This window comes from Mauremys mutica, chromosome 5, assembly GCF_020497125.1.
Source record: "Mauremys mutica isolate MM-2020 ecotype Southern chromosome 5, ASM2049712v1, whole genome shotgun sequence".
NCBI lineage: Eukaryota > Metazoa > Chordata > Testudines > Geoemydidae > Mauremys > Mauremys mutica.
In genome coordinates, this window is record NC_059076.1 from 59423606 (window position 1) to 59449084 (window position 25479).

The following is a 25479-nucleotide window of genomic DNA, read 5'->3' on the forward strand; positions in this document are numbered from 1 at the left end:
GAGGTAGTTGAGCAGCCCTTTTCGGGGTACTCATGTGCTTTCACATAAATGCCCCTCTCTTCCTCATACTGTATACATAGCTGCTGCACAGCTCTGACCCCTGCTACTCTGTCTTGCCTCCTGGGACAAAGAATGAGCCTAGCTGAGAACTCTCCCCTCCATGTGGGGTACGGGAGGCAGTCAGACAATCAGCTGCAGCAAAAATGACATGCAACTTGCCCAGCATGGATCTCACAGCCCTGAGATTAAGAGTCTGATGCTCTACTGACTGAGCTAGCTCATCTGACTGTATAACTTGTGTTAGTGTGTCTTTGAAGGTATAAACACAGAGATCCAAATGTTGGCAAAGACTGAATAAAAGAAAGAGAAAAAAAATGAAAGGTTTAGAAGTTTTGTGGAGTTTTATCCAAAATAAAATATTGTCCCCCTTGCTTGCCTTTCCTTACAAGACTCATCTGCTGATTGGGTCCAGCAAGGACAAATTCTGCTTGATTTCAGAAGAGCTGGTAATGAGAACACAATATTTAAAATAAATTTTCCATGCATTTGTAGCTTCCTTATATTAATTTTTTACTATAATGTGTACTTGGGTTTGAACTAATGTCAAACTCCACATTGGCTACATGGTTTTATTTTTGACTATTGAATATTGATACCTGAACACATGCTAACATATTATTCAAGTATTGATACATATGTATGTGAGTTAACATATTACAGAAGAACTGATATATGTGAATGTATAGTCATGTACAAGGGAGAAAAGAAGGCAGGATGACTTTTTTAAAGTGCATACTTGTGTGTGTATATATCTATTACACACACACTTTTTTCATAATGTAGGGGTTGTTTACTTTTTGTTATGATCTATGCTACAAAACAATTATTAATTTACACCCCTGGACTGCCACCCTTCAAAACCAGCTCTGCCTTCATTACTCAGGCAAAACTCTCATTGTGTGACTGTTCTTAAAGTTCTGTGTCAGACCCTCAGTTTTCAATTTACTAACTTCTGCTTCGTTTTTGACACACACTTAATATTACGTGTAGTTTTGGGTCTGTGGATTTTCCTCATTTTTTAAAATAAAAATTAAATTGTTCTTATATATTTGGAAAGTTATTTCCCCCCTGGAGTGACTTCAAATTGTTCAAAAGAGAATATTGCTGATACACTGAATTAAACTTGATTGAGAACCTGTGATATTGCCCTGCCAATATCAAATATTGGATAGATTTTCATGCTGCGTTTTCAAAACAGATATAATATCCAAAAATACTTTTAATGGATACCACCATAGGGTTAGAAAACCACGTATCTAAATTTTCAAAGGGAAGGACACCAACCCAGCCCCTGTTGTCTTTTTAGTTTAACTGGAACATTTAAATGTCTGGGGCAGATTCTGCTATTGAGCCAGTGCACTTCAAATGAGTTACTCTAGCTTTAATATGGCTTAAAAGCAGAAAGTGGCCACGCATCTTTATTTGAATTAACATCTCCACACCCTTTACCTAGCTCAGATTTTTTTTATACATATGAAGTAATTTTGATTAGATTAATGTTGACATAATAGATCCTAGTGTTTCCTGAAATACTATTACCATCTATCATGTCATTCACATTGCCCATGCACACTAAAAATCTCTATCTAGCGTTAACTAAAAAGATATTGTATAGGTGTGGGAGTTAATCTGCAATCTTCAAAATATCATCCATTTTTATTAGGCCACATTATGGATTAATTCCTTGTCATGTGGCTCAGTTTTAAAAATCAAAGCTGCTTTTGAAAATGTGCTCCCTAACTAAGACTCTGTATGGCACACATCAGCCCAGAGTGAATTTTTATGGTTATGTCATAAACCTTTGAAAAGATGGGTTTATAATGGATGTGCTAACACAGCCTTATTTTCAACACAGTGAATAGGAAAACCATGTGTAGATAGCCCATCTCTGCTAGAAATTGACCACATGAATACTAAGCACCAAGTTCTATAGAAAAAATATCTTATCCATATTTTGTTACAGATCCAAAGATACAGGGCATCCATACCTCCTTCCCTCTCCAGTATTATACAAAATAAAATTCTCTTTTCAATATACTACCACAATCCTGAAATAAACAGAAACCTTATAACATTAGACCACAGCCTGCTTCACTTGTGCACAGAATAACCTTCTTCCCCCTCCCCCTTGCATTTTCTCTTGCCCTTTAGTACATAAAGCAGCTGGGCCTGGTTGGCTGATGAGCTCCAGTTGCCTTGACCTCCCAGATGTTTAACCCTTATGTGCCTGGTCTCCGAGTCTTGGAAACAAGTGTGGGGGGAAAGGAAGGTTTTTCAGTATGACCATCTGCAGCTAGCCCTAGGCCCAGTGACCTTCAAGACCCAGATATGGAGCATACTCACCAGTGGTTTCAGATGTTTAGTCACACCTATAATTCAAAAATGTATTTCTTCTAGAAAATAGAATTTGTCATGCTTTCAGTCTTCATTATAGTCCAATCCCTTAATAATATGTATCTGTGTTAGAAACAGGATTCCTGCCCAAATTAACAGTGCTGGGTCAGCATTAATTTAGGCATATTCTCCTTCCCCACTCTGAAAACTACCTGAAAGAAGATTGCATGAGCAGCTATTAGCAGGGAAATCTATGGGATCCAGGTAGATCTTTGGGGATGTATAGGTTCCATTGACCAAACCTCCTGCTATTTCCAGGAAGAGGCAAAACCTCACATCCCCTCACAACACTGCTAAGGCAACTAGCAGTTTCTAGTACCATGAGTGGGATTAACCCAGATGGAGCTTGTCTAGACTAGGAAAAACATTGTGTTTTTTTTTAAATGTGTTAGCCAATGTTTTAATTAAGACCTGTTAAAAATATGTTAGTACTTAATATAGACAAGTTTTAATGTCTTTAAAACATGTTAGCTGGTCAAGGTCAGATCCTGAATTCAAAGCTGTTAGCTAACAATTTTTAAAGCATCTTGTCCTGGAGAACGCCATATAGACCCATAGGTAATAGATGCCTAAATGATTTAGAAAACTTTGAAACTAAGTCCTTTTGAAAGTCAATGGCACTTAGGCACATTTGAAAATGTTACTTCACTATCACCAGATTGCACTAAGGATATGTCTACACTACAAGACTATTTCGAATCAACTTAATTCGAATTTGTGGATTCGACCTTATGAAGTCGAAGTTGTGTATCCACACTAAATACAGTAGTTCGACTGTGTGAGTCCACAGTAACGGGGCCAGTGTCGACTTTGGAAGCGGTGCACTGTGGGAAGCTATCCCACAGTTCCCGCACTCCCCGCTGCCCATTGGAATTCTGGGATTTCCTCCCAATGCATGCTGGGGGGAAAAATGTGTCGAGGGTGGTTTTGGGTAACTGTCATCGTTGAACCGTCAATCACGCCCTCCCTCCCTCCCTGAAAGCGCCTGCGGGCAATCTGTTCGTGCACTTTTCTGCTCAGTGACAGCACGGGCGCCACAGCACTTTGAGCACGGATCCCGCTGCAGTTACGGCCATTGTCAACTCCTCGCACCTTATCGTCCACCTCTTCCAGAGTCAGCTGCTGAGAAATAGGGCTACTTTTCAATGGTGCTGCAAGCACTGGTGGACCATGGGGGACGTTTTACCAACATCAACGTCGGGTGGCCAGGCAAAGTTCATGACGTGCGTGTTTTCAGGAACTCTGGTCTGTTTAGACGCCTGCAGGAAGGTAGTTTCTTCCCGGACCACAAAATAAGTCTTGGGGATGTGCAGATGCCTATAGTGATCGTCGGGGACCCAGCCTACCCGCTAATGCCCTGACTCGTGAAGCTCTGTGCAGGCGCCTTGCACAGCGACAAGGAACTCTTCAAGTACCAGCGAGCAGTGAGACCTGTGACTGTTCAGTTTCTTTACAGAGAAGCTGAACCTGCTCCTGTTTCTTTACCAAGTTACTGTTGACTAGCATCTGCAGTTACATACCCCGCCCACCCCGCTTCCCCAACTTCCAACACACGTTTAAAAATAAAATACATGTTCCACTGTAACTTTACAAAGGTTTCTTTATTGATGACTTTGCGTTACAGGGTTGAAACTGGGACACGGACTGTGCTGGGTAGGGTGTGCATTGATATAAAGACCGCCTGTAAACTCGAGGAATGACAGGCTCCTGCTCCCAGAGCGGTCTGCAGTGCCGGACTGGATGGTTCAATGGAGCCTGCCATCCCTCCTTTTTGGGACTCTGTGTGCAGGGGCTATGTGGCCTTTTGGCGGGGGAGGACGGATACAGATTCCTCTGCTGCATGACTCTGTGGTCCAGGACAGGGACCGTTGCATGAGATCTGTAACCCCCCTCCCCCGCTACAAAGTCACGTACCCGCCCCCCCTACCCACACAGAACCTGCAAACCACCTCCCATACCGACCAGGGTGCGTACTGACTGCAGTGTGTGTGTGACCTGCTGCTGATCCTGCCCCCATGTCTGTACCCTGGTAAAGGTGATTGTCCTGTCAAATTACCAACCCCCTTCCCCCCCTTCAAACACAGTCTCCTCTAAAAGAACATGATGGAAACAGTAATTAACAAAAAAGTATTTATTATCAACTAGACAGTTAGGGGATGAAACTGGGATGGGGGCTTGGGTGAGGCGGGAAGGAAAGGACTTCTCAAAATGTAGGGTATGAGAGCTTTTGGGTACTTGAGCACTCTGCTGGAGTGCAGTGACAGTTTTCACGGCCTCTGGCGCCCCTCCTTCTGGTTATTTTGGGTGAGGGGGGAATGGGACTTTGTGGCGGGGGAGGGCGGTTGCAGATACACTGCAGGGGGGCTCTGTCCTCCTGCCTGAGGTCCTGCAGAACATGCACAAGGCGCAGGAGCATGTCCGTTTGCTCCCTCATTAGTCCAAGCAGCGTTTGAGTCGCCTGCTTGTCTTCCTCACGCCACCTCTCCTCCCGTTCGCTGTGTGAGCGCTGGTACAGAGAGAGGGTCTCCCTCCACTGGCTCTGCTGGTCCGCCTCGTCTCGGGAGCGCCCCATAAGTTCAGCAAACATCTCGTCCCGTGTCTTTTTCTTTCGCCGCCTAATCTTTGCCAGCCTCTGTGAGGGGGATGCTGTGGCAGGTCTGGAGACAGTCAAAGCTGTGTGATGGGAAAAAGGGAGTGAATTCCTTGCAAAGATAATTTTTTGTGAACAATGAACACAGTCTAGTCTGTCTCTGTGAATTCTGGGTTGAGATCCCAGTGCCTGATGGAGCAAAAACCATTTTTGTGGGTGGTTCTGGGTAAATGTCGTCAGTCATCCCTTCCTCCGGGAAAGCTACAGAAGACAATCATTTCAAGCCCGTTTTCCCTGGATTGCCCTGGCAGATGCCACAGCGTGGAAACCATGGAGCCTGTTTTGCCTTTTGTGCCTGTCACCGTATGTGTACTAGATGCCGCTGACAGAGGCGGTCCAGCAGCGCTACACAGCAGCATGCTTTTGCTTTTGCATGACAGCAGAGATGGTTACCAGCCATACTGTACCATCTACCATACCATAAATTGGTAATAAGATGGGCATGGTTACCAGTCCTTTTGCACTGCACCATTTGCTGCTGTCATAAGTGCCCCTGGCTGCTCTTAGCCAGGGGCGCAAAAGCCAAAATTGGGAATGACTCCCTGAGTCAATCCCTCCTTTTTGGTATCTAAAAATAGAATCAGTCCTGCCTAGAATATGGGCAAGTGTACTAGAGAACCACTGTATCATAGAACCAGAGAGCACAGCTGCTCTGTGTCAGATCCTGCATAGATTATGAGCTGTATGCTATTCACAGGGGGTGCTCCTGCAACAACCCCACCTGTTCATTCCATTCTTCCCCCAGCCTTCCTGGGCTACCATAGCATTGTCCCCCCACTTGTGTGATGAAGTAATAAAGAATGCAGGAATAAGACACAGTGACTTGTTAGTGAGAAATGAGTGGAAGGCAGCCTCCAGTTGCTATGATAGTCCAGATAGGACATTAAGGAGTGTGGAGGAGAGGAGCCCAGCATCCTGCTGCTAGTCCAGGGGCAATTGAATCTTTTCTTTACACATGAAGGGTGGGGGCTGATGAAGCTCAGCCCCCTGTTGCTATGATGAAGACGGTTACCAGCCATACTGCACCATCTACCAGGAAAAATTAGGGCCAGGCGCCCTTGATCGACCTAACGGATGCTAGTCTGCATGGTTACCAGTCCTTTTGCACTGCCCCATGTGCCAATAGGCTGATGATGACGATGGATATCAGTCTTATTGTACCATCAGCCATCCATAGCGTGGGGGGAGCAAGGATGTTGGTGTTGAGTGCTGCACCATCGCGTATGTCTGCAGCATTCAGTAAAGATAGGGTGACATGTAAAAGAGTCAACAGAGGATTGTTTTCCCTTTCACTTCTGGGGGTGGGTGGGGGCTGCATAAATTGCCGAGCTATGCCCTGACCCACCGCGGACACTGTTTTTGACCCTAGAAGCATTTGGAGCTCAGCCAAGAATGCAAATCCTTTTCGGAGACAGCAGGAACTGTGGGATACCTTGCGTCCTCAGTCCCCCCTCCCTCCATGAGCGTCCATTTGATTCTTTGGCTTTCCGTTACGCTCGTCACGCAGCAGCGTGCTGAGTCTCTGCTATGCCGTCTGTCCGGAGATTTTTTAAAAATACTTTGGACCAGGCGTAACATTACAGTAATTCCCCTAATTAGATGCAGGAGTCTCCGAGCGAGATCACCCTGAGGACGGTCACTGAAGGAGATAGAGAGCGCATGCTGCGTGAAAGCCAGCACAAACCAGGGCCCTATGCAGCCGTGCTCGGGGAGGCAATGCTCCCTGAGTACCTCATGAAAGCCTGGCGCGGAAAAGTGTGCTACCACGGAGCACCCAGTAAGGCAGCTCTCCCCAGGAACCTCCTGCGGAGGCTTTTCGATTACCTCCAGGAGAGCTTCGTGGAGAGCTCCCAGGAGGATTTCTGTTCTATCCCCATATATAGAGAGACCACCTTTTCACATACTTCAGATTCCTGTTATATTAAGAATAAAAGTTTACATGGTTAAAGCACTTACCGACTGCTCCTTCCCCTGATTCAGGATCCGGGTTAATGGCCGGGGACAGTTGGTAGGGGATCTCTGTGACGGTGATGAAGAGATCCTGGCTGTCGGGGAAACCAGCGTTGTAAGCGCTGTCGCCTGCCTCGTCCTCCACAAACCCTTCCTCATCTTCCCCGTCCGCGAACATCGCCGAGGAACTGGCCGTCGACACTGTCCCATCGTCAGAGTCCATGGTCACTGGCGGGCAGTGGTGGCAGGCTCCGTAGCGTCCGTTTGCCGCTTTGATTTTTTTGGTAGCCTTGTCTGGGGTCCTTGATTTTCACGCGGCGCTGCGTTGCATCCCGGCTGTATCCTCTGTCTCTCATGGCTTTGGAGACCTTCTCGTAGGTCTTTGCATTCCGTTTTTTGGAGCGCAGCTCCGAAACCACAGACTCCTCGCCCCACACACCGATCAGATCCAAGACTTCCCGGTCAGTCTATGCTGGGTCCCTCTTTCTATTCAGAGATTACATGAACTCCTCTGCTGGAGAGCTCGGCATCGCTGCCGGTGCTGCTGAGCTCGCCCCGATGTCCAACCACGAAATGAGATTCTAACTGTCCAGACAGGAAAAGGAATTCAAATTTTCCCAGGACTTTTCCTGTGTGGCTGGTCAGAGCATCCAAGCTCGGACTGCTGTCCAGAGTGTCCACAGAGTGGTGCAGTGTGGGATAGCTCCCAGAGCTAGTAAGTTCGATTTCCATCCACAGCTAGCCTAATTCGACATAGCCATGTCGAATTTAGCGCTACTCCCCTTGTCGGGGTGGAGTACCGAATTCGAACTAAAGAGCCCTCTAGGTCGAATTAAATGGCTTCCTGGTGTGAACGGGTACACGGTTAATTCGAATTAACGCTGCTAAATTTGAATTAAAGTCCTAGTGTGGACCAGGCCTAAGATGTTTAATAAGTGCACATGTGGTAGCTCTTCCTAGCCTAGACTAGGGGGAAAAAGGATTTTATTTATTCAAGTTAGCTATATCAAGGCAGTCTATAGGATCAACTCCTACCAGATTAAAGGTTAACACTTTAAATTCATGTTAACCTTTAAAAAAGATTTTGGAGCTAAGTGATGTTTGAAATAGGATATTCAAACTAACTCAAATTAAAAGCATAATCTAGTCTAGACATACCTTCAATGACAAATCCCTTTGGTCCTGATTCAACAAGCATATGCTTGCATCCATCTTTGTTCAAACACAGCATGTAAACTTAAATGTCCTTAAGTGCTTTTCTGAATCAGGGCCTCCATGCAAATCTTTTTTTTCCAGAATGAGTTTGCTATGTGTGTCAGCTGGCTAACAAACAGAACCATCAGTTCATCTTTGGTCTCCCTTTTATTATTTCCTTTTGCGTTTCTGTTTTTCTGATTTGTTATCTGGACTGGATTTTTTTGTTTTCTGTTTTAATCATTGAACCATTTCATCATACCTGAGCCTATAGGTAAAACTCCCATTGACTCTATTACATGACTGACTTCAAGATACAGATTTGTCTGCATCAGGCGTTTGCTTTCCAAAACAATGTTATAAACACATAATATAATTGTAATAAGGTATAATGCCTGTTAAGGGCTTTCCCTTCACCCCTCCCCTGGGTCTCGTCACATAGATAGAAAGCAGAAGGCCGGAAGTCCGAAGTGCAGGCAATGAGATGTTTATTGGGGTTAGTTTCAAGAAAGCATATCCATAGCTCTGATGGCACAGAGCCTTTTTCTCAGTGTCCCTGTTCCCACCACCTCCTTTTTAGCAGGCCCAAATATATCTGCAGTGCACACCCCTTGTGCTAACCCTTACAATTTATGGTAATGTTCTATTTGGAGAGTCTTGAGTCTGCGGGCTTGGTACCACATCTTTTGTATCCCATGGGATGGGTAAGGAATGAGGTTATGTACTGGCCAAGGCCAGACTTTTCTTTGATTTTTAGTATTTTTATACCTCCCCCTTGCGACTTATTGTTTGACCTTGCCTTGAGATGGAGTCAGACAGTCTTCAAGTGTACGCTCATATATTACACTCCCACTATACCCAGCAAGATTTTAGCTCTATTCCTTATCTTTTCTTATTGTATAAAAGCCCCATCTGGTTGTGGGAAATGCAACACACTGCGTCTTTGTTCACACATTAGTAAGGATGCAAGAGTATCAAAAGTCAAACCCAACATTCTGTCTCAGGCTAACAACAGGCCTATATACTAACAACCTTCAGCTTTTTCTGTTATGGAATGTTGGCATGACTTAGTTATTTCCTGCTTTGATTTCATTACTTTAACATTCTTCAAACCTTAATATTTCATTCAGAAAAAGAATGAGTAGAACATATGAGGAGATCTGCACACACTCATTGCATGCAGTGATTTGCTTTGATTTGACTTTTGTATCCAAAAGGTAGAAGGTATCTCTCACTGGTTTTCTACATAAAAACTCATATTTTCTTTGATTAGCTTTAAATTTCAAATATGCCGGTGCCTATCACCATATATGGGGGGGAACTTTACTGGTGCACACATACAAACATCTATTTTAAAGGAACAAGACAGCATACTCTGAAGATTCATTTTAAAGGAGCATGAGCCTATTTATTTGAGATCAGATTTGTGCTTATAGGTCCCAATCCTGCAATGAGAAGTCCTTCAGCATGCATCTCCTTGCAGGACTGGTGTCTTAGTGTGCACGTGACAGCCAGATCAACAAAATAAATAATAATTTGTAATTACTTCCAGGTCAGTAATTTTGTGAATAAAATATAATAAATAATAATAAATATATCACCCTATTATAGTGCTTTTTTTCATTCAAGAATCTCAAATAACTTTAGATATTAGGGTCTGAGACTCCTCCCATTGAAGTCAATGGCAAACCTTCCATTAGCTTTAATGGGATCAGTAACAGGCCCCTGGGGAAACAAGGTCTCGTCCTGAGAATTGCTGGACACTCAAGTTGCCAGTTGAATACCAAGAAGTGTAAAATAGGGCTGGTTAAAAAAGTAAGACACTATTTTTTTAAATAGTAAACTAGGTTTTCAACACAATGAAGCTTTTTGCAAAAATGTCTGCAAAATATCTGGGAAATTTTGAATTTTTATTAAAAAAGAGAACACCTGAAAAACCTCTATTTCAGTGGACTGTATTCCCTAGCTGGACTACATCTTCTGTGATACTCCATGACCATCTACTCCCACAATGCAGCATGGTGACTCAGCAAAGTGGGAGACCATGGTGCATCATGGGATATGTAGTCCTGCTAGTAAGCTTGGCCCTCAGAGAAGAATGAAGGTATGGTAAGCATCATCCAAACTAAAATGCCCATAAGGCATTATGGCAAAATTTCTAAATCAAAATATTCTCTGCTAGACTGGAAGTTTTGGGCCAAAAAAGAAAATTAGACACTTTTGTTCATTGGTGAAAAATCAAAAGTTTTTCACCAAAACCTCAAAAATTTCCATTGAAAAAAATTCTGATCACCTCTAGTGTGGAGCACCTGCAGTTGTCAGTGATTTTACCATGAATTGTGGATGCTGAAGAACAGGAAGCCTTAATAAAGTAAATTAACTTGCCCAACATCACAAAGGAAGTATGCAGCAGAGCCTAGGACAGAAACCAGATCACCTGACTTGCTGTTCTGTGATTTAACCTCTAGACAATATCATCTCTTTTCATGATAGTGTACTTGAATTGTGATTTGCAGTACATAGTATAGATTCATAATATGATACTAACCCTTCTTTATTATATGCGTGATCAGCAGTGAAATAGTTGATAATGTTGACATTTAATTTTAAATTTTCATCTTTGGGCATCTGAGTTGTGATTATCATTAAAAAAATGAAAACTGAATTTTTAGAGCAGAAGATGGTGTTTTGGGAAAGGTGGGGGTATGCTGTAGTGCCCTGTATCTCTCATTCCTTCCAGTCTGAGCCCTGAAGCAAGCAAACAAGAACTCAATAATGACATTTACAAATTAAAAGAAAAAAAAGTAATGACCATTAAGAGAGACATTCTAAATTTGGCATGATTTGCATCCGAGGGACCTCCACACTTAACATTAGCAGTAGATGAATAGTTATGTTCCAAAGTTTCTCCATTCAGATCCACTTGTCTCCAATGTTTGTGATGGTAGATATCACAAAGGACAATAGCTGACACCCCTGAGAAGGGAGACTAAGTGGCTTAATACCATTTTTCCTTCCCCCTGATTCTGGGGTTTGCTGATACACTAACTTGCACCTGAGGCTAACCTTACGACTGCTTTAATTTGCATTAATAGATAATGGCCCCAAATTGTTATTCTGCCATCCAGGACCACCAAAGCACATCACATTCAGTCCTTGCCCCCCTTTCTGCACTAAGCCCACCCCACAACACTGTTCACATCAATATGGTCTAGGTCAGGAGGTATTTATGTAGGTATTATACTAAGGGAATCTTAAACTGCCACCAGGAGGCAGTTTTACATCTCCTTTGTATCATGAGGGAAGCACAAAGAGAATTTAAGGTGGAGTATCTGACCTTAGAAGACTTGTAGGTGATTTAAAGAAGACTAGGTAAGACATTCAGCTGACAGTTAGCATTGGCCTGCTAAACCCAGGGTTGTGAGTTCAATCCTTGAGGGGGCCATTTAGGGATCTGGGGCAAAAATCTGTCTGGGGATTGGTCCTGCTTTGAGCAGGGGGTTGGACTAGATGACCTGAGGTCCCTTCCAACCCTGACATTCTATGATTCTACTACTCAGATGTGTAACTGTAGTCCGTGGGGGGAGTGGCTCCTCCCTCTCCAGGTCTGTGGGCAGCCAATTCGCCTCACCACCTTTCCAGGGGTCACCTGACATGGGGAAATCAGCAGGGTGACGGAAGACATGGGCTCAGGCCTGTGATCAGAGCCAAACAAAGAGTTACGGAGCCCTAGCCCCTGGTCAGGGTGGGGCAGCAAAGAGTCTCTGGCTCAGGCCTGCACACAGGCTGGGCAGCAAACAGTCAGGGCTCCTAGCTCTAGTGGAGGGCCAACAAACGCTGACTTCTTGCCTAAGAGAGGAGGAGACTGCCACCCATGGGTTGAGGTGGCAGGGGGGGACCTCTGGCCCACCCACTCTACTGCATCCCAGCCTAGGGCCCTAGCAGTGGCAGAACAGTCTGCCACTGGGTCACCAGGGATCCTGACCACAACATGCTGACTCACTTGCTGTCAGCGTTGCAGCCAGACAGGGGTTGGATACCCCGGGCCACTTTCCAACTCCCCCTCAGGTATACTTGACTCTGTAGAGGGTCATCTTGGTCATCTGGGAAGAAGGCCTCTGTCAGTGTTTGCAGCTCCTCCATGCTCAGGTCCATAAATGGGCCTGGTGGTCCTGGCCAGTCCTCAGCTCCCTCAGGGTCTGCAGCAGCCTCCCAGCTTGGGAGCTCACAGGAGGTGTCTGGCTCCTCTAGTGGCTGCCTCCCAACTGAGTTCTCTGGCATGCCTTTTATACTTCCCGGTCCCACCCACTAACTTCCAGTGGGAGGGTTGAGCATGGTGTGGCTCCATCCACCAGGGTTCAATGAGAGGCTCCTCCCACTCTGGGCCGCCAATCCACCTCACTACAGTAACCAATAGGAAATTGTCTGACTGAATGGTGTTTTTAAGTCTTTCAAATGGAGTCAGATACAAATGCAAATCTTTCATTCGGGCTTTCCCTGTAGGATTGTAGTTAAAAAAATTGCAGTAATCTATTTGTGATAGTAAGTATTATTACAGTTGTAGTGCTTTCATTCTAGAGGGTCCTTTTTTTTTTCCAAATATATACAACTTCCTCAAACTTTTACCTTTTTGGCTGAAATTTGGCAGGTTCTCCTCAGCCATGGAATGTTGTTTTGGGGGAGTTTGTAGGAAAACAGTGCAGCCAATATCAAGACTGAAGAGAGTGAAAAAAAATACAATTTTACTATTGTAAAAAAATTGTGCAACCTTCTTTTGAAAAGCTCTAGCTAAAAAAGTGGTAGATATTTGAACTTTGGCAGTGATATAGTCTCTAGGATACAGTCATGCCTTTGAATGATCCAGTGGCAAATTATATATATATTTTTCTGAACTATAATAGCTAAAAAATATCTTGTGCATAAGCCCTGCCTTTTGTTATATTTACATTGCATAGGAATACTGTATGTGTGTGTGTGATCTGAGTGGAAAATGTCCACTAATTAGATGCACTCTCAATGTTCTATTGGCTTTGCACAGATCTATATAAGCAAATTGAGTGGAATTTCATGCTTACTATATAAATGTGTGTGGAATATGATCTGTGATGGTACATATGCAAGAAGAAGGGGAGATGAGAATCAGGCCCCTTTATATTTAAAATCAGCAGGAATGGAGTCATAACAAGATCTACACTTTGATTTTTAATATTTATGTTAAATGATCCATGAAAGACCAGAAACTCTTTTTCTGAGGCAGAAGATAAACATTCCTCCCTTGCCCTATGTCCTGTTTTATATAAAGTGGGTCTTCCCCATGGCCTTCCCCAGCACCTTCTTTATCCTCAGTGCAGGATCTTCCTCCTGAAGCCTGATCAAATTTCTTACCTTTTGTATGGGCTCATGTACATTTCCTTTTCATCATTAATAGTAGGTTTATGTCTGTGAATGTCTCCTTTTGTAATCTTGTCTTTATCTCTGAAAAATAGAAGTGAAGTTTGCTTTCATACAGTGTCTAGTTACCAGGTATCTCTGTAAACAACAACTAACATAAACACAACCAAACAAGTGGGCTTTTGTTACTTTTAAGGATCTGTGAGAAATAAAAATACAATAGAAACAAAAATAAAAATGGGTGAATTTAAAAACCCTCACACCGAGATTTTTTTAAAAAGTTAAAGCAGATAATGTATGAGAAGCCACTGAATGGATTGATATGAAAAGCCATTAAATAAAGAAACAAAATAGAGTAAGTATTGGTTTGTCTAGTGCTAAACAGCAATGCAGAAAGAAAAGACCTTGCAAGGATAATGGTACAGTTCCTGGCCTGCCCAGAACTGCACTGAGATCAACAGAACTTAACAGAAGCACAGGTTCATGCAGGATTGGGGCCTACATTAAATATAACAGATCAAGCAGGCTGAGGCAAGACTAATGTAAGCCAGAGAAACTTCTCTTTTTCCTCTCTACAGACCAGAATCCATCCTCCACACAGGGACAAACACCCAACCTACTAGCTCCCACCTTCCACCCCAGGAAGTAAATCTGGAGACTTTACATTCTGCATGTTGTGACAAAGTTCCTCCTCTGCCTTGGTGGATCCTGCACTCACTGGCAGATTTGCTTGCCTCAGAAATTCATGGCAGCTCTCAGTTTGGCCACTTTTGCTAGTGGCTCAAACCTGCCATGCACTCAGCTAACCTCATCACTAGCCAGCATGGGGGAAACTGAGTACAATCCCCACAGTCTCTGTGTCCCACCTAGTGGGTTGGGAACAGGCCAGATCCCTTTTCCAATTTAGACCTTCCCTTCTGATGTTTCTCACAGGCCAGGTCAACTCCTCTTGTGTCCAATCAGGAATTAAGGGGATGGGGCAACCCAGGCCCACCCTCTACACTGGACTCCAGCCCAGGGCCCTGTGGATAGCAGCTGTCTACAATGTTCCCTGTATCAGCTGTGTGACAGCTACAACTCCCTGGGCTACTTCCCCATGGCCTTCCCCAGGCACCTTCTTTATCCTCAGTGCAGAATCTTCCTCCTGAAGCCTGAACTCTTCACTTCTCCAGCAGCACCCCTTCTCACTCCCTGCTCCTTACACACACACACACCCCTACTAACTGATGGGAGGTCCTTTTTAAACCAGGTGTCCTGATTAGCCTGCCTGCCATAATCGATTCTAGAAAGTTCTTAATTGGCTCCAGGTGTCTTGATTAGCTTGCCTGTCTTAATTGGTTCTAGCAGGTTCCTGATTGCTCTAGAGCAGCCCCTGCTCTGGTCACTCAGGGAACAGAAAATTGTTCATTCAGTGGCCAGTATATTTGCCTTCGACCAGACTCCTGTACCCCACTGGTCTGGGTCTGTCACAATATGTATAGATGAAAATCTAAAAAACATACATTGAGGAGAGCCAGTATAAATCTGCCAACATTCAGTTCTTGCTTAGTTTCTGATTAGCAGTCAGCTCACATGCTTTTCACACTAAGAATATTCAGCCTTCTTTGTCTAAAGTGTTGAGTGGTTGTGAATAGTAAGGATAGGCTATCTGTAATTATTTTTAAATTATTAATGATTTTGTTAGATCCCTTCACTTTTACATTACATTTCTGTTAATGTAAGTTAAATAAAAAAGTACTTCAGTTTTCAGGCAGCTCCCAAATGTATTTTTCATTCTTTCATAACATTACTTTGAGTTCTGTGATAAAGTCCTATGCTATGTTATATCTATGATAAAGTTTGTTATATCTACTTACTTTGGTGGCACTTTCTATTAAGTTTGTGGGACTGGAGTTGTCCTTCCAGGTGCTTCTGATCAGAAAATCGTTGCACAGTGCTCTTTTAAGAAAAGTAACACAGAGACCATGGGTGGGGGGGAAGAGAAAGAGAGAGAGAAATACTGTACATAACACCTGTAGCATCCTTACCACTGAGAAGCACCGTTAACCACATTAGATACTGTACTGAATAACTCCAGTATAGAAAGTTACTCCTCTCCGAAGAGAACCAAAAAACAACAAAAAGCAAAACGTGTGTGTGTATGGGGGGCACCCTTCTTTTAATCAATGTTTCCACCACCAGGTGAATGCCACTTTTTGATAGTGCAAAATTTCCATGAGAAATATTCCATTCTGGTATGTACTTAGACCCCGTGTTCAGTACGGGTAATCAGCCAACACAGGCTTACAAATAAATGCAAAAACGGTAAACACACACACACACTTAAAAGAGAGCAGAACAAGAGCAGATTCACAAAGATTACAGTTGCAAATAAAGAGAGTAGGACTCAGTATAATAATCAGCAATGCAAATACAACTATTGGACTCTGTGTGTGTGTGTGTGTTGGGGGGAGACACAGGTACAGAGTTAAATGCATGCATTCAGTACAAATTCTACTAAAAATGACTGGATAAATTATGCAGAGGGATTTCTTTCAAGTAATTACGTTTCGATTTCTTGCATTTATTTTAGTGCCAGGAAGCACAAGGCGCCATGGATTGCAAAAGTCTCCATTGATTGTTCCGTGCGTTAAGTTTGATTTCGTGACTTGACTTAACTTTCAAAAAGGGTAAACACGCCGGCTCTGGGGAAGTCAGGAGTTGGCTGCCAAACAACCGCTGCCGGGGGCTTAGAGAGAGGGAGACCTCAGGAAGTGCAGTGCGGGAGAGGTAGGAGAGCAGGGCTGGCGGACTGAACGTCACTCTCTGGGGCTCAGTTTAAGGACACTGAAACGAGAGTTTCGTCCCAAAGTATAAATCGCCAAATCCCTTTCTGGATAGTTTCGCTTTCGGGGGCGTTGGTGAGATGCCGGGGAGGGGGGCCCCGAAGGGGGCGCTTGTCCAATGTGAAATGTCAGTTCTGCGGGGGCAAGGCTGAGGCTTGCCAGGGCATCACCGCCCAAAGATGCCAGCGGGAGACCAGACTAGTCTGACACACGCAGGAGCCACCTTCTTCTCCTGCTTGCAGGAAGACAGATCGTATGGTTGAGCGGGGTTGAGCTCCAGCTCTTAATACAGACCCCTGGGCGCACGAGAGAGTTATAAAGGCAGAATCACCCTACCTCTGGAGGGGAACAGACCCTGGAACAGACACAACGTGGAGGGAGGGCTTTGGTGTTTTATTAGAGATCTCTCCCCCACCCCCCAGCCCAGCGCGTAGCGCGGAGAGATTCATTCCTTTCTTAAGGGCTGCGGAGACCCTAACCCCCTTCCCAGAAGAGGAAAGGATGCTGCCTATCTCTGTACAGCACAGGGGAAAGCTTCGCCACGTACCCACAGCATCACCACATTCTCACAGGGCCAGATCTTCGCTGTTAATTAGGACTAGACAGGTTCACTGAAACGGCTTGCAGGCTGCAGTGTTTTCAGGTTATATTAACCCCAGACACTGACTGAGGGGCAGCTTGTCTCTGAATACATAAGCAGAAGGCCAAAGGGTTGCCGTTTGATGTTTAAGCATTAGAGACATGCTCCAAGGATCAGGGAATACAATTCATGAGCCTCCTCTCCTCTCGCTCCGGTTTTACAGAGGTGTAACTTCGCTGATATACGCCCGTGTAAGTGAGCATTCAATGAGTCACCCCAAAACCGGGCAGGGAATTGTTTCTTTAATTGTGTTCCTATATATAAATGGCCTCTGTGACTGTTATACAATTATTCCTGTATTTTATGCAAATAAGGTAAATGGACTATACAGAAATAATCACGTTTATTTAAATTTTCAACAAACTATATGCTGTTTGTAGGTGCTGAGTCCGAATATCTGCCCCATGGAACCTACAATGGGAATAAATCGATCTGGGAGAATCTCCTTCCCTGACAACAGCTTGGGAGCATATTCTGACCTCAGCATGAACTGGACACAGCATTTGCCTGAGGTATATTGGAGAAGCCTTCATTGATTGCTCTTCACTGTGTGGGGCTATTCCATCTGTGCTGAAGGGTCTTGCGTTTATTTTCTACTTTCCAGGCTAGCAGGGAAGAAAAGTGCGCCAACCGATCTGCTCTGTCCACGGTCCTGAAGAAAGCTTTTGTCATTCTTAGTTTCTCTTACTCGCTTCCATGTGAACTGTCGTCCCTTTGAAATTATACCAGAGCACTCCTCTTAGCGCTCAGCATTCAGGGAACGGAACCAATGTGTTTATTTTACCAGATCACCTTAGACCGTATTGGTTAGCAAGGTGTGAGCACTGAGCTTGTCTCCATACGAAAAGAATACAAATAAAATTGAAGGGTAAAAACAAAAAAGTGTGAACATTACTATAAAGCAGAGCGAACAGATGCATTTTCAATAAATAAATACGGTAGTTATAGCCAACTCTGTTCTGTGCTTAAAACAAGAGTAGAGTTTCCTTAAAGTATATACTGCATCTTAATGGATTAAAAATTCATACAACGCATTAGGTTCAGTAAAATATGAATGCATTGCTTTAAATTTTAATCATAAATCAGAACATGGATCCATGAGAGGCGACAGAGATTTCTCCCCAGATGTCTGCGTGGGTCAGGATATGAAAGGGGACTCTAATTTTATTTAGGCAGTCCATTTGTGTGCAAAGCCTGCTGAAAGACTAATGGCGTTTGAAGGCTTGCGAGTGCAGTCTTGCACTTTCACCGGCAGCTTTGTCATTACTTGGAACGGGTACATTTTATATGTCTGCATCTGGCTGAGGACAGCTACAGAATTTATAGTCAGACAAAGAGTCCGGCATGTCCAGGATCACCTAGGGTGACCAGGCCTTTGGTTTGGCCCCATGCCATCCACTTCTTTTGTGAGTTTATGAATTTGTTGTATGCTTATTGAGGTCATTATCGTCATTTTTATTAATTATTAATCTAATAGTTAATAGTAGTTAATATTGCAGTCATTGCAGGTAGGTATGGGGTGCTCGCCCAGTTAGACTCTAACATTCGCCTCCAGCGTTCCCACTAAACTTTCTGTTATTTCCCCTTTCTAGAGGTACTGGTATCCTTGCTTCAGAGCTATTGTTCAAGACAGTGACACCAGTTCAGAAGAAAGAGAGTGAATATTAACTGATATCCTTCCCCTTCTGCATATCTTGGTATTCTGGACACTTCTGTAATTAGCAGGAGATTGCAAACTGCAGGGAAGGGTTGCATTTTGTTAACGTGAGTGTCAGTTCTATGCACTGCTTTTCGGTTGTCGTACTGGAGAGGTAAAGGAAGAATTGGAATTGTATAACCTGATATATTTTTAATTAATTAATTAATTAATTAATTAAAAGCATAACTGTTTTCCGATGAGGTAGTGAAGACTGCAGCATACGTGGGAATTAGTATACAAAGATAAACACATTTAATGACAACTTGAAAAATACATTGTTATAGAGAAGAGTGTTGCCTGTAAATAAGTGAAAGCTGAAGATGGCTCTAAACTAAAAACACAAATGTAGTGATATCTTTTCGGCCTGCCTCGGGGACTGATGGGTTTAAATAATTTTGATCAATCAACATAGCGCCAAACAAAGTTTCCTTAGTTGTTTCACCAGTGTTCACTTTATTTCATGGCTATATTAGAATACCATACTTACCATATGAAGTGGTGATAAGTGTTTAGCATTTGGAGATCAGTTGTCAGTTGCTATTAAAATCAAAATTAATTCATATTAACTATATGCATTCTCAATTCTCCCATGTGACAGCCTACATTAAAACAACTATTTCAAGTAATTAAACTGAAAGCAGGGAGGTTAAATTTATGTTTTTAAAAGATTGTTAGGATCAAAGTTCAGTTAAGCGTGTTGAATTAAAGTCCTTGCTCTGGTAATGTTGGATTACTTTTTACTTTAAATCTAAGCATTTTGGGAAGTAAGATATTTGCCCTTTATTTTTGTTTCCCTCTTAAAACGCACAGCAAAGCCAAAATAAGATGTAATATGTGATTATTGTTTGGGAGTTTGAAGCTGTAACACAAGGATGTCGAAATCAAATGTAATGACTCGTGAATGAACGTTTTTGCCACCTATTTCCCGTCACTGGCCTTCAGTTCTTTCTTGTAAACTTTACACACTATACAATGAAAGTACAAACATATTATCTATGGATTTTATTAGGCATTTGAGATGCTCAATAGTTTCGACTAATTAGACAAACCGAAAGCCTTTTGAAGATTAAGCAAATTGGACAACCCTTGTTAATTAGAACATAATTTAAAGTTTGAAATTATATCACTCATGAAGTAGCCTAATTAGTATGACGATATGTTAATAGCCTGCTGAGACACTAAGCACTGAGGTTTGGCATGAACTCCTTAAAGGCTTGCAAGAAAATTCTCCTTCCTATGTTGTCATTAATAAAAGATTTCTATAGACTTCAGCCTTTCAACGGTGACATACAATTTATAGTACACACAATGCATTAGCCCATAGTGCTGCTCAATTTTTTTACTATTATGAAAACTAATAAATTCGTCAAGCTGAATTAAGCATACAAATCAGATGAGGCATAACAGATTACATATTGAAGCGCTGTGTCTCCCGAGCCTAAATGAAATTTCAATCTAATAATTCCTTCCTGGCCCGGCTATAATTTGTTTAGAGATGTTGTTCTACTTCTTTCCAAGCGCTATTCGCGCCATAATTAAATGATACTCAAGCTTTTAACTTTGATTTATTTCATTTCTCTGAGCTGGCGACAGTGAGAGCTGATACAGTGTAATTTTTTTGATTTCCTTTAAAATTACCAAGTCTACTGTTTAGGTGAGAAATTAAACACCTAAGCACTTATTTGAATCTCCTGGTGCAAACAAAAATGCATTGAAATAAACCCGTCCACAATAAATAAAAGGGACTTTTTATTTATTTTAAAAGGGAGGTAAACATGAAGTTGGCAGTACAGATGAGTAGGTGGGTGGTTTTTAATCCCAAATCCCAGTTTGATACAATGGGAAGTACCCAATGTCTCCTGGTGGTATCTGGAGGAGTCGGGCAGCAGAGGGAAGGTGCAGACGGAGGGATGAGATGCTCCTCACTGCTTGTTTTGGAAATGTAGGGCCAGATCCTGCTCCAATGTGATATCAGTCCTAAAAGTCCTGGTGTCTCCAGAGGGAGCAGCATGGGGCCCTTATTGAGCCTCATGATAAAGGGCTGCAACAACATATGGGAAAGCAGGGTGGGAACTCCGGCACCAGCTCGCCACATGCTCTACCCGGCTCCTGCATCCGCTCCCTCCAATACCAGCTCCAGCACCTGCTACCTCCAACACCACCAACCCCAGCTCCTCAATGCTCCCCCATGCTCTGGCACCAGCTCCCCCCTGCACTGGCTTCCTCCAACACCAGACTCTCATGCACCAGCTCCCTGATACTCCGGAACCAGCTCCAGCACCTCTCCCTCCAACCCCAGCTCCTCCCCAGCACCGGCTCCTGCATCCTCTCAGGCGCCCAGCGCGCTCGGCTAAAGCTAAAGAGACGGTGGAAGTGCTACAGACAAAGGTCTGAGGAGCGCGGCGGGGGAGGAGGCAGCACCTTGTTTGCAGGGAATAAAAGTGTGTCCGCTTCAGAGAGAAGCGGCTGGGCACAAAGTGCTGCCAAAGTGCCTGCGTGACAGGATAAAAATAGGAACAAGCGGCGGTGGAAATGAAGATAAGTGGAGCTTGTGCCAGCCTGTCTGGGTGGGGGTGAGGGTGTCTTCCTACTGCATCTGCGCAGTGCAGGCTCCCTGGGCACCCCTCCCTCCTTTATTGTGGCTAATGAAGAAGAATAATTGTAACGGAAAGGTTTTCAGATGGATCCACACCAGAGAGGGGAACACTCCCTACACACCTTCCACACCCACAACAAGTATCCCCACCTACACCAGATATCCTCACCCACACTTCCCCCACCTATAGCAGATACCCTCACACACACTTCCCCCACCTATAGCAGATACCCTCACACACAGCCCCCACATCAGATACCCCATACACAGCTCCCCCCACCTATAGCAGATACCCCCATACACAGCTCCCCCCACATCAGGTACAGCTCCCCCACCTATAGCAGGTACCCCCCACAGCCCTTCCATCCACAAGTATCCCATCACACAGCCCCCCCCCCCACATCAGGTACCCTCCACACAGCTCTCCCCCACATCAGGTATTCCCCCAACACCTTCCCCCACCTATAGCAGGTACCCCCACAGCCCTTCCATCCACCCACAAGTATTCCCACACACAGCGCCCCCCCATAGCAGGTACCCTCACACCCAGCTCCCCTATATCAGGTATCTCCACATAGCTTCCCCTCTACAGAAGGTACCCCAACACCCCACGGCTCTTCCCCCACACACCCACACGCCCCATGTACACGTATACACACTCCGTACATACATCCCATTCAGACACTACATACAAACACACACTGTCTGTGCAGACACTCCATGCACCCCCTCCACACACACACACTCTGTACTTACACACGCTCAGATACAGCCCCCCCACCTCACACCCAGATACTCTCTCGCGCGCCATATACACATCCCACAAACGCACACGCCATATACACGCCCATACGCGCGCTGTCTCTCCATCCTTACCCGCCCCCCCATACCTTTTCGCTCACCCTCCCCTCCCCGCTCCCCCGCTCCCCAACCTCCCCCCACCACTTAAATATTTCCCCCCACATACTCGCAGGACGCATGCGTCCACCTCGCCCCGGTCTCGCCTCCATCCAATGGGCGAAGAGCGGCGAGAAACAGAGGGAGAGAGAAAGCCTCACAGCCCAGTTCCAGTGATGTCTCTTCCGCACAAGGCACCTGCCGGGCCAAGGTGCGCGGCAGCCGGAGCAGAGGCAGCACCAGAACAATAGGGCGCCGGACTCCCGGCTCCTCCAGCCGCGCGGGGAAGGGGGCTCGGAGCCGGGCGAGGGCCAGGCGCAGACTAGGGAGGAGAGAGGGACACGCTCCGCTGGGGCTGGTTTGTGGCTCGGCGCCCCGGAGAAGGGGCCGAGCCGGGGGGCTGCAGCAGGGAGTTTCCCGCGGGGTGGGCAGGCGGGAGGGCAGGCGAGGGGGACTCCCGGGGAGAGGCGCTCGGAGGGCTGGGCGGGGGCGAGCCAGGAGGCAGAGAGGGACCCGGCGCCCGGGCGGGAAGCGGAGCAGGGGGTTAGGCAGGGGCAGGGCGGAGCAGCCAGGCGGCTGGAGGGGCAGTCTGCGGACCGGCTGCCGCCGGAGAGGAGGCGGCGGAGGCTGCACCGGGGGCTGAGGGAGGAGAGCGAGAAAAGCCTCTCGCGTACCCGCGCCACCTTCCATCTCGGGGCGGCTGCGGCGGCGGCAGCCTCAACTTCCCGCCTCCTCCCTCGTCTCCGCTGTGGGCTGGGCAGGCCCCCCACCGCCGGCGAGGATGATGATGATGTCTCTGAACAGCAAGCAGCCCTTCAGCATGCCCCACGGCAGCGGCAGCCTGCACGAGCCCAAGTACTCGGCGCTGCACACCGCCTCCCCCTGCACCTCCGCCGCCGCCGCCCCCTCGGCCAGCTCCCCCAGCAGCACCAGCAGCGGGGCCGGCAGGAGCAGCACCAGCACCAGCAGCAGCTCGGAGGCGATGAGGCGAGCCTGCCTCCCAACCCCCCCGGTAGGCACGTCCTGCAGCAGCCCCGCTTTAAGGCACATGCCCACGGCCTCCTTGATCTGCACGCTGTTTCTTTCATGTCTGCCCAGCAAATCACCCAGCACCCCCCGGCTCTCTCCCGCCTTTTGCATTCAGTGGCGCTTGCCTTTCATATTAATTTTTATGACCTGGGATGTTGCATGTGCCTCGTGTTGTGCGTGTGTCTCTCTCGCTCTCTCTTTTGCCATGCTGGGGATGTGTTAATGGCCCAGAGGCGTGCGGATGCGGAGGGAGGGCGATCCCCTGTTGACAGTAATGTCTGCCTTCTATTTGCAATTGCAGAGCAATATATTCGGCGGTCTGGATGAGAGTTTGCTGGCCCGCGCTGAAGCCCTGGCGGCGGTGGATATAGTTTCCCAGACCAAGAGCCACCATCATCACCCGCCTCATCACAGCCCCTTCAAGCCGGACGCTACTTACCACACCATGAACACCATCCCTTGCACCTCTGCTGCCTCCTCCTCGTCGGTGCCCGTTTCCCACCCGTCGGCCCTGTCCGGCACTCACCACCACCACCACCACCATCACCACCACCACCACCAGCCTCACCAGGCTTTGGAAGGGGAGCTTTTAGACCACATCACTCCAGGGCTGGCGCTGGGGGCCATGACCGGACCCGACGGTTCGGTGGTCTCCACGCCAGCCCATGCTCCTCACATGGCCAGTATGAACCCTATGCACCAGGCGGCTCTAAGCATGGCCCATGCCCACGGGCTGCCTTCTCACATGGGATGCATGAGCGATGTGGACGCAGACCCCCGGGATTTAGAAGCTTTTGCGGAGAGGTTCAAGCAGAGGAGGATCAAGCTCGGAGTGACCCAGGCAGATGTGGGATCTGCCCTGGCCAACTTGAAGATCCCAGGGGTAGGCTCACTGAGCCAAAGCACCATCTGCAGGTTTGAGTCTCTTACCTTGTCCCACAATAACATGATCGCCCTCAAACCCATCCTGCAAGCCTGGCTAGAAGAAGCAGAGAAATCTCACCGGGAGAAGCTCACCAAACCAGAGCTCTTCAACGGAGCAGAGAAGAAGAGAAAGCGCACCTCTATCGCTGCACCTGAGAAGAGGTCCTTGGAAGCCTATTTTGCCATCCAGCCACGTCCTTCCTCGGAAAAAATAGCGGCCATCGCAGAGAAACTGGACCTCAAGAAGAACGTGGTCCGGGTCTGGTTCTGTAATCAGAGACAGAAACAGAAACGAATGAAATATTCCGCTGGGATTTAAAGTCTGTGGGAGCTTTTTTTAAAAAAATAAAAATAAAAAATCGGCAACAAGACACACTTTAATATTTCTCTATAGTGAGATAGAGAGACAAACACAGAGAGACAGACAGAAAGACGGACAGAGAAGAGAAACACACAGAGACTGTCAAACAAGAAGTAAATTGTCAAGTTTAGGAAAGTTCCCCTTGGAGAGAACCGCTGCTTGTTCAGAATGATAGTATAAAACAGAGACTAACTTTATGAAGGCAGATAAGAAATTCTTTTTTAAAGGACCGAAGACGTATCAAGTAAGATTTGTTTTTATTATTAAAGACATCACCCGTGTTCAAATTTAAAAGTACACTTTGCAACTATTTTTCAGAAAATAAATTGACTCGAAACTGAAACTTTAATCTAGAGTTGAGGCTTATACCGCGAGAGAGACATCTCAAAAGTATTTTGATTTAAAAAAAAAGATGGCAGGTTTTTCTGCATTTACACTACGTATTATAAATATATATATATATTTTTACTGTGGTTATTATCCTTTCCTTCGCTGACGTTATTATGCTTAGGAAAAGAATTGATCCCGCTGTGTTCACTGATCTTTAAAAGCTATTATTAGATTACTGCCAAACAACCCCTTGTAAATTATTAATTTTATCTCTCCAGCAACTTCATTCTGTGCTCATTCTAATTAATTACACCTCTTTAATCTAAGTCTTAATAAAAGTAAAAAAAAGGTATGGATAGTGCAAATCAAATACTTTGTGTTGGTAGAATTTATTATCTTAAGCTTTTCCCTTCTTATAAAAATATCCCTTTTGGCCATCTGTAAATTGTCGCCTGAAACTAAAATATTTCTCTGGCCAGTATTCTTATTTGTAAGCGTTGGCACTCTATAATAGATATCCTACATTATCTGTGTAGATT

The 25479-nt window shown here is 45.3% G+C and overlaps 1 protein-coding gene and 1 long non-coding RNA gene across 4 annotated transcripts in view; one reads left to right on the plus strand and one right to left on the minus strand.

Annotated features, from left to right (window-relative positions):
• Positions 1-14803, minus strand: part of LOC123371727 — a 48375-nt gene extending 33572 nt beyond the window's left edge. Inside the window, exons 1-3 of one of the 2 annotated variants that reach the window (XR_006579924.1) lie at positions 14754-14803; positions 13634-13723; positions 12875-12963 (exon numbers count right to left, since the gene is read on the minus strand). This is a non-coding gene — a long non-coding RNA (uncharacterized LOC123371727). Of the gene's footprint in view, positions 1-12874; positions 12964-13633; positions 13724-14753 lie in introns of those variants that run through there. The other variant, XR_006579923.1, reaches the window with a different exon arrangement.
• An 8274-nt stretch (positions 14804-23077) lies between these two features.
• On the plus strand, positions 23078-24568 carry POU4F2 (POU class 4 homeobox 2). 2 transcript variants are annotated; one of them, XM_045019612.1, is made up of 3 exons: positions 23084-23171; positions 23268-23316; positions 23629-24568. In XM_045019612.1, exons 1-3 carry the CDS (start codon positions 23084-23086, stop codon positions 24566-24568), a joined length of 1077 nt encoding a protein of 358 aa, XP_044875547.1. The 2 variants fall into 2 exon arrangements, with proteins under 2 accessions (XP_044875546.1, XP_044875547.1); XM_045019611.1 differs by having other exon boundaries at positions 23078-23308; positions 23627-24568.
• The last annotated feature ends 911 nt before the right edge of the window (positions 24569-25479 follow it).

What these genes read in the sequence shown, in the direction of transcription:
- POU4F2 (XM_045019611.1), top strand. Translation starts at nt 23,078, where the DNA reads ATGATGATGATGTCTCTGAACAGCAAGCAGCCCTTCAGCATGCCCCAC. An exon ending in CCTGCCTCCCAACCCCCCCG is followed by an intron (nt 23,309 to 23,626) that starts GTAGGCACGTCC and finishes TTGCAATTGCAG; the next exon opens with AGCAATATATTCGGCGGTCT.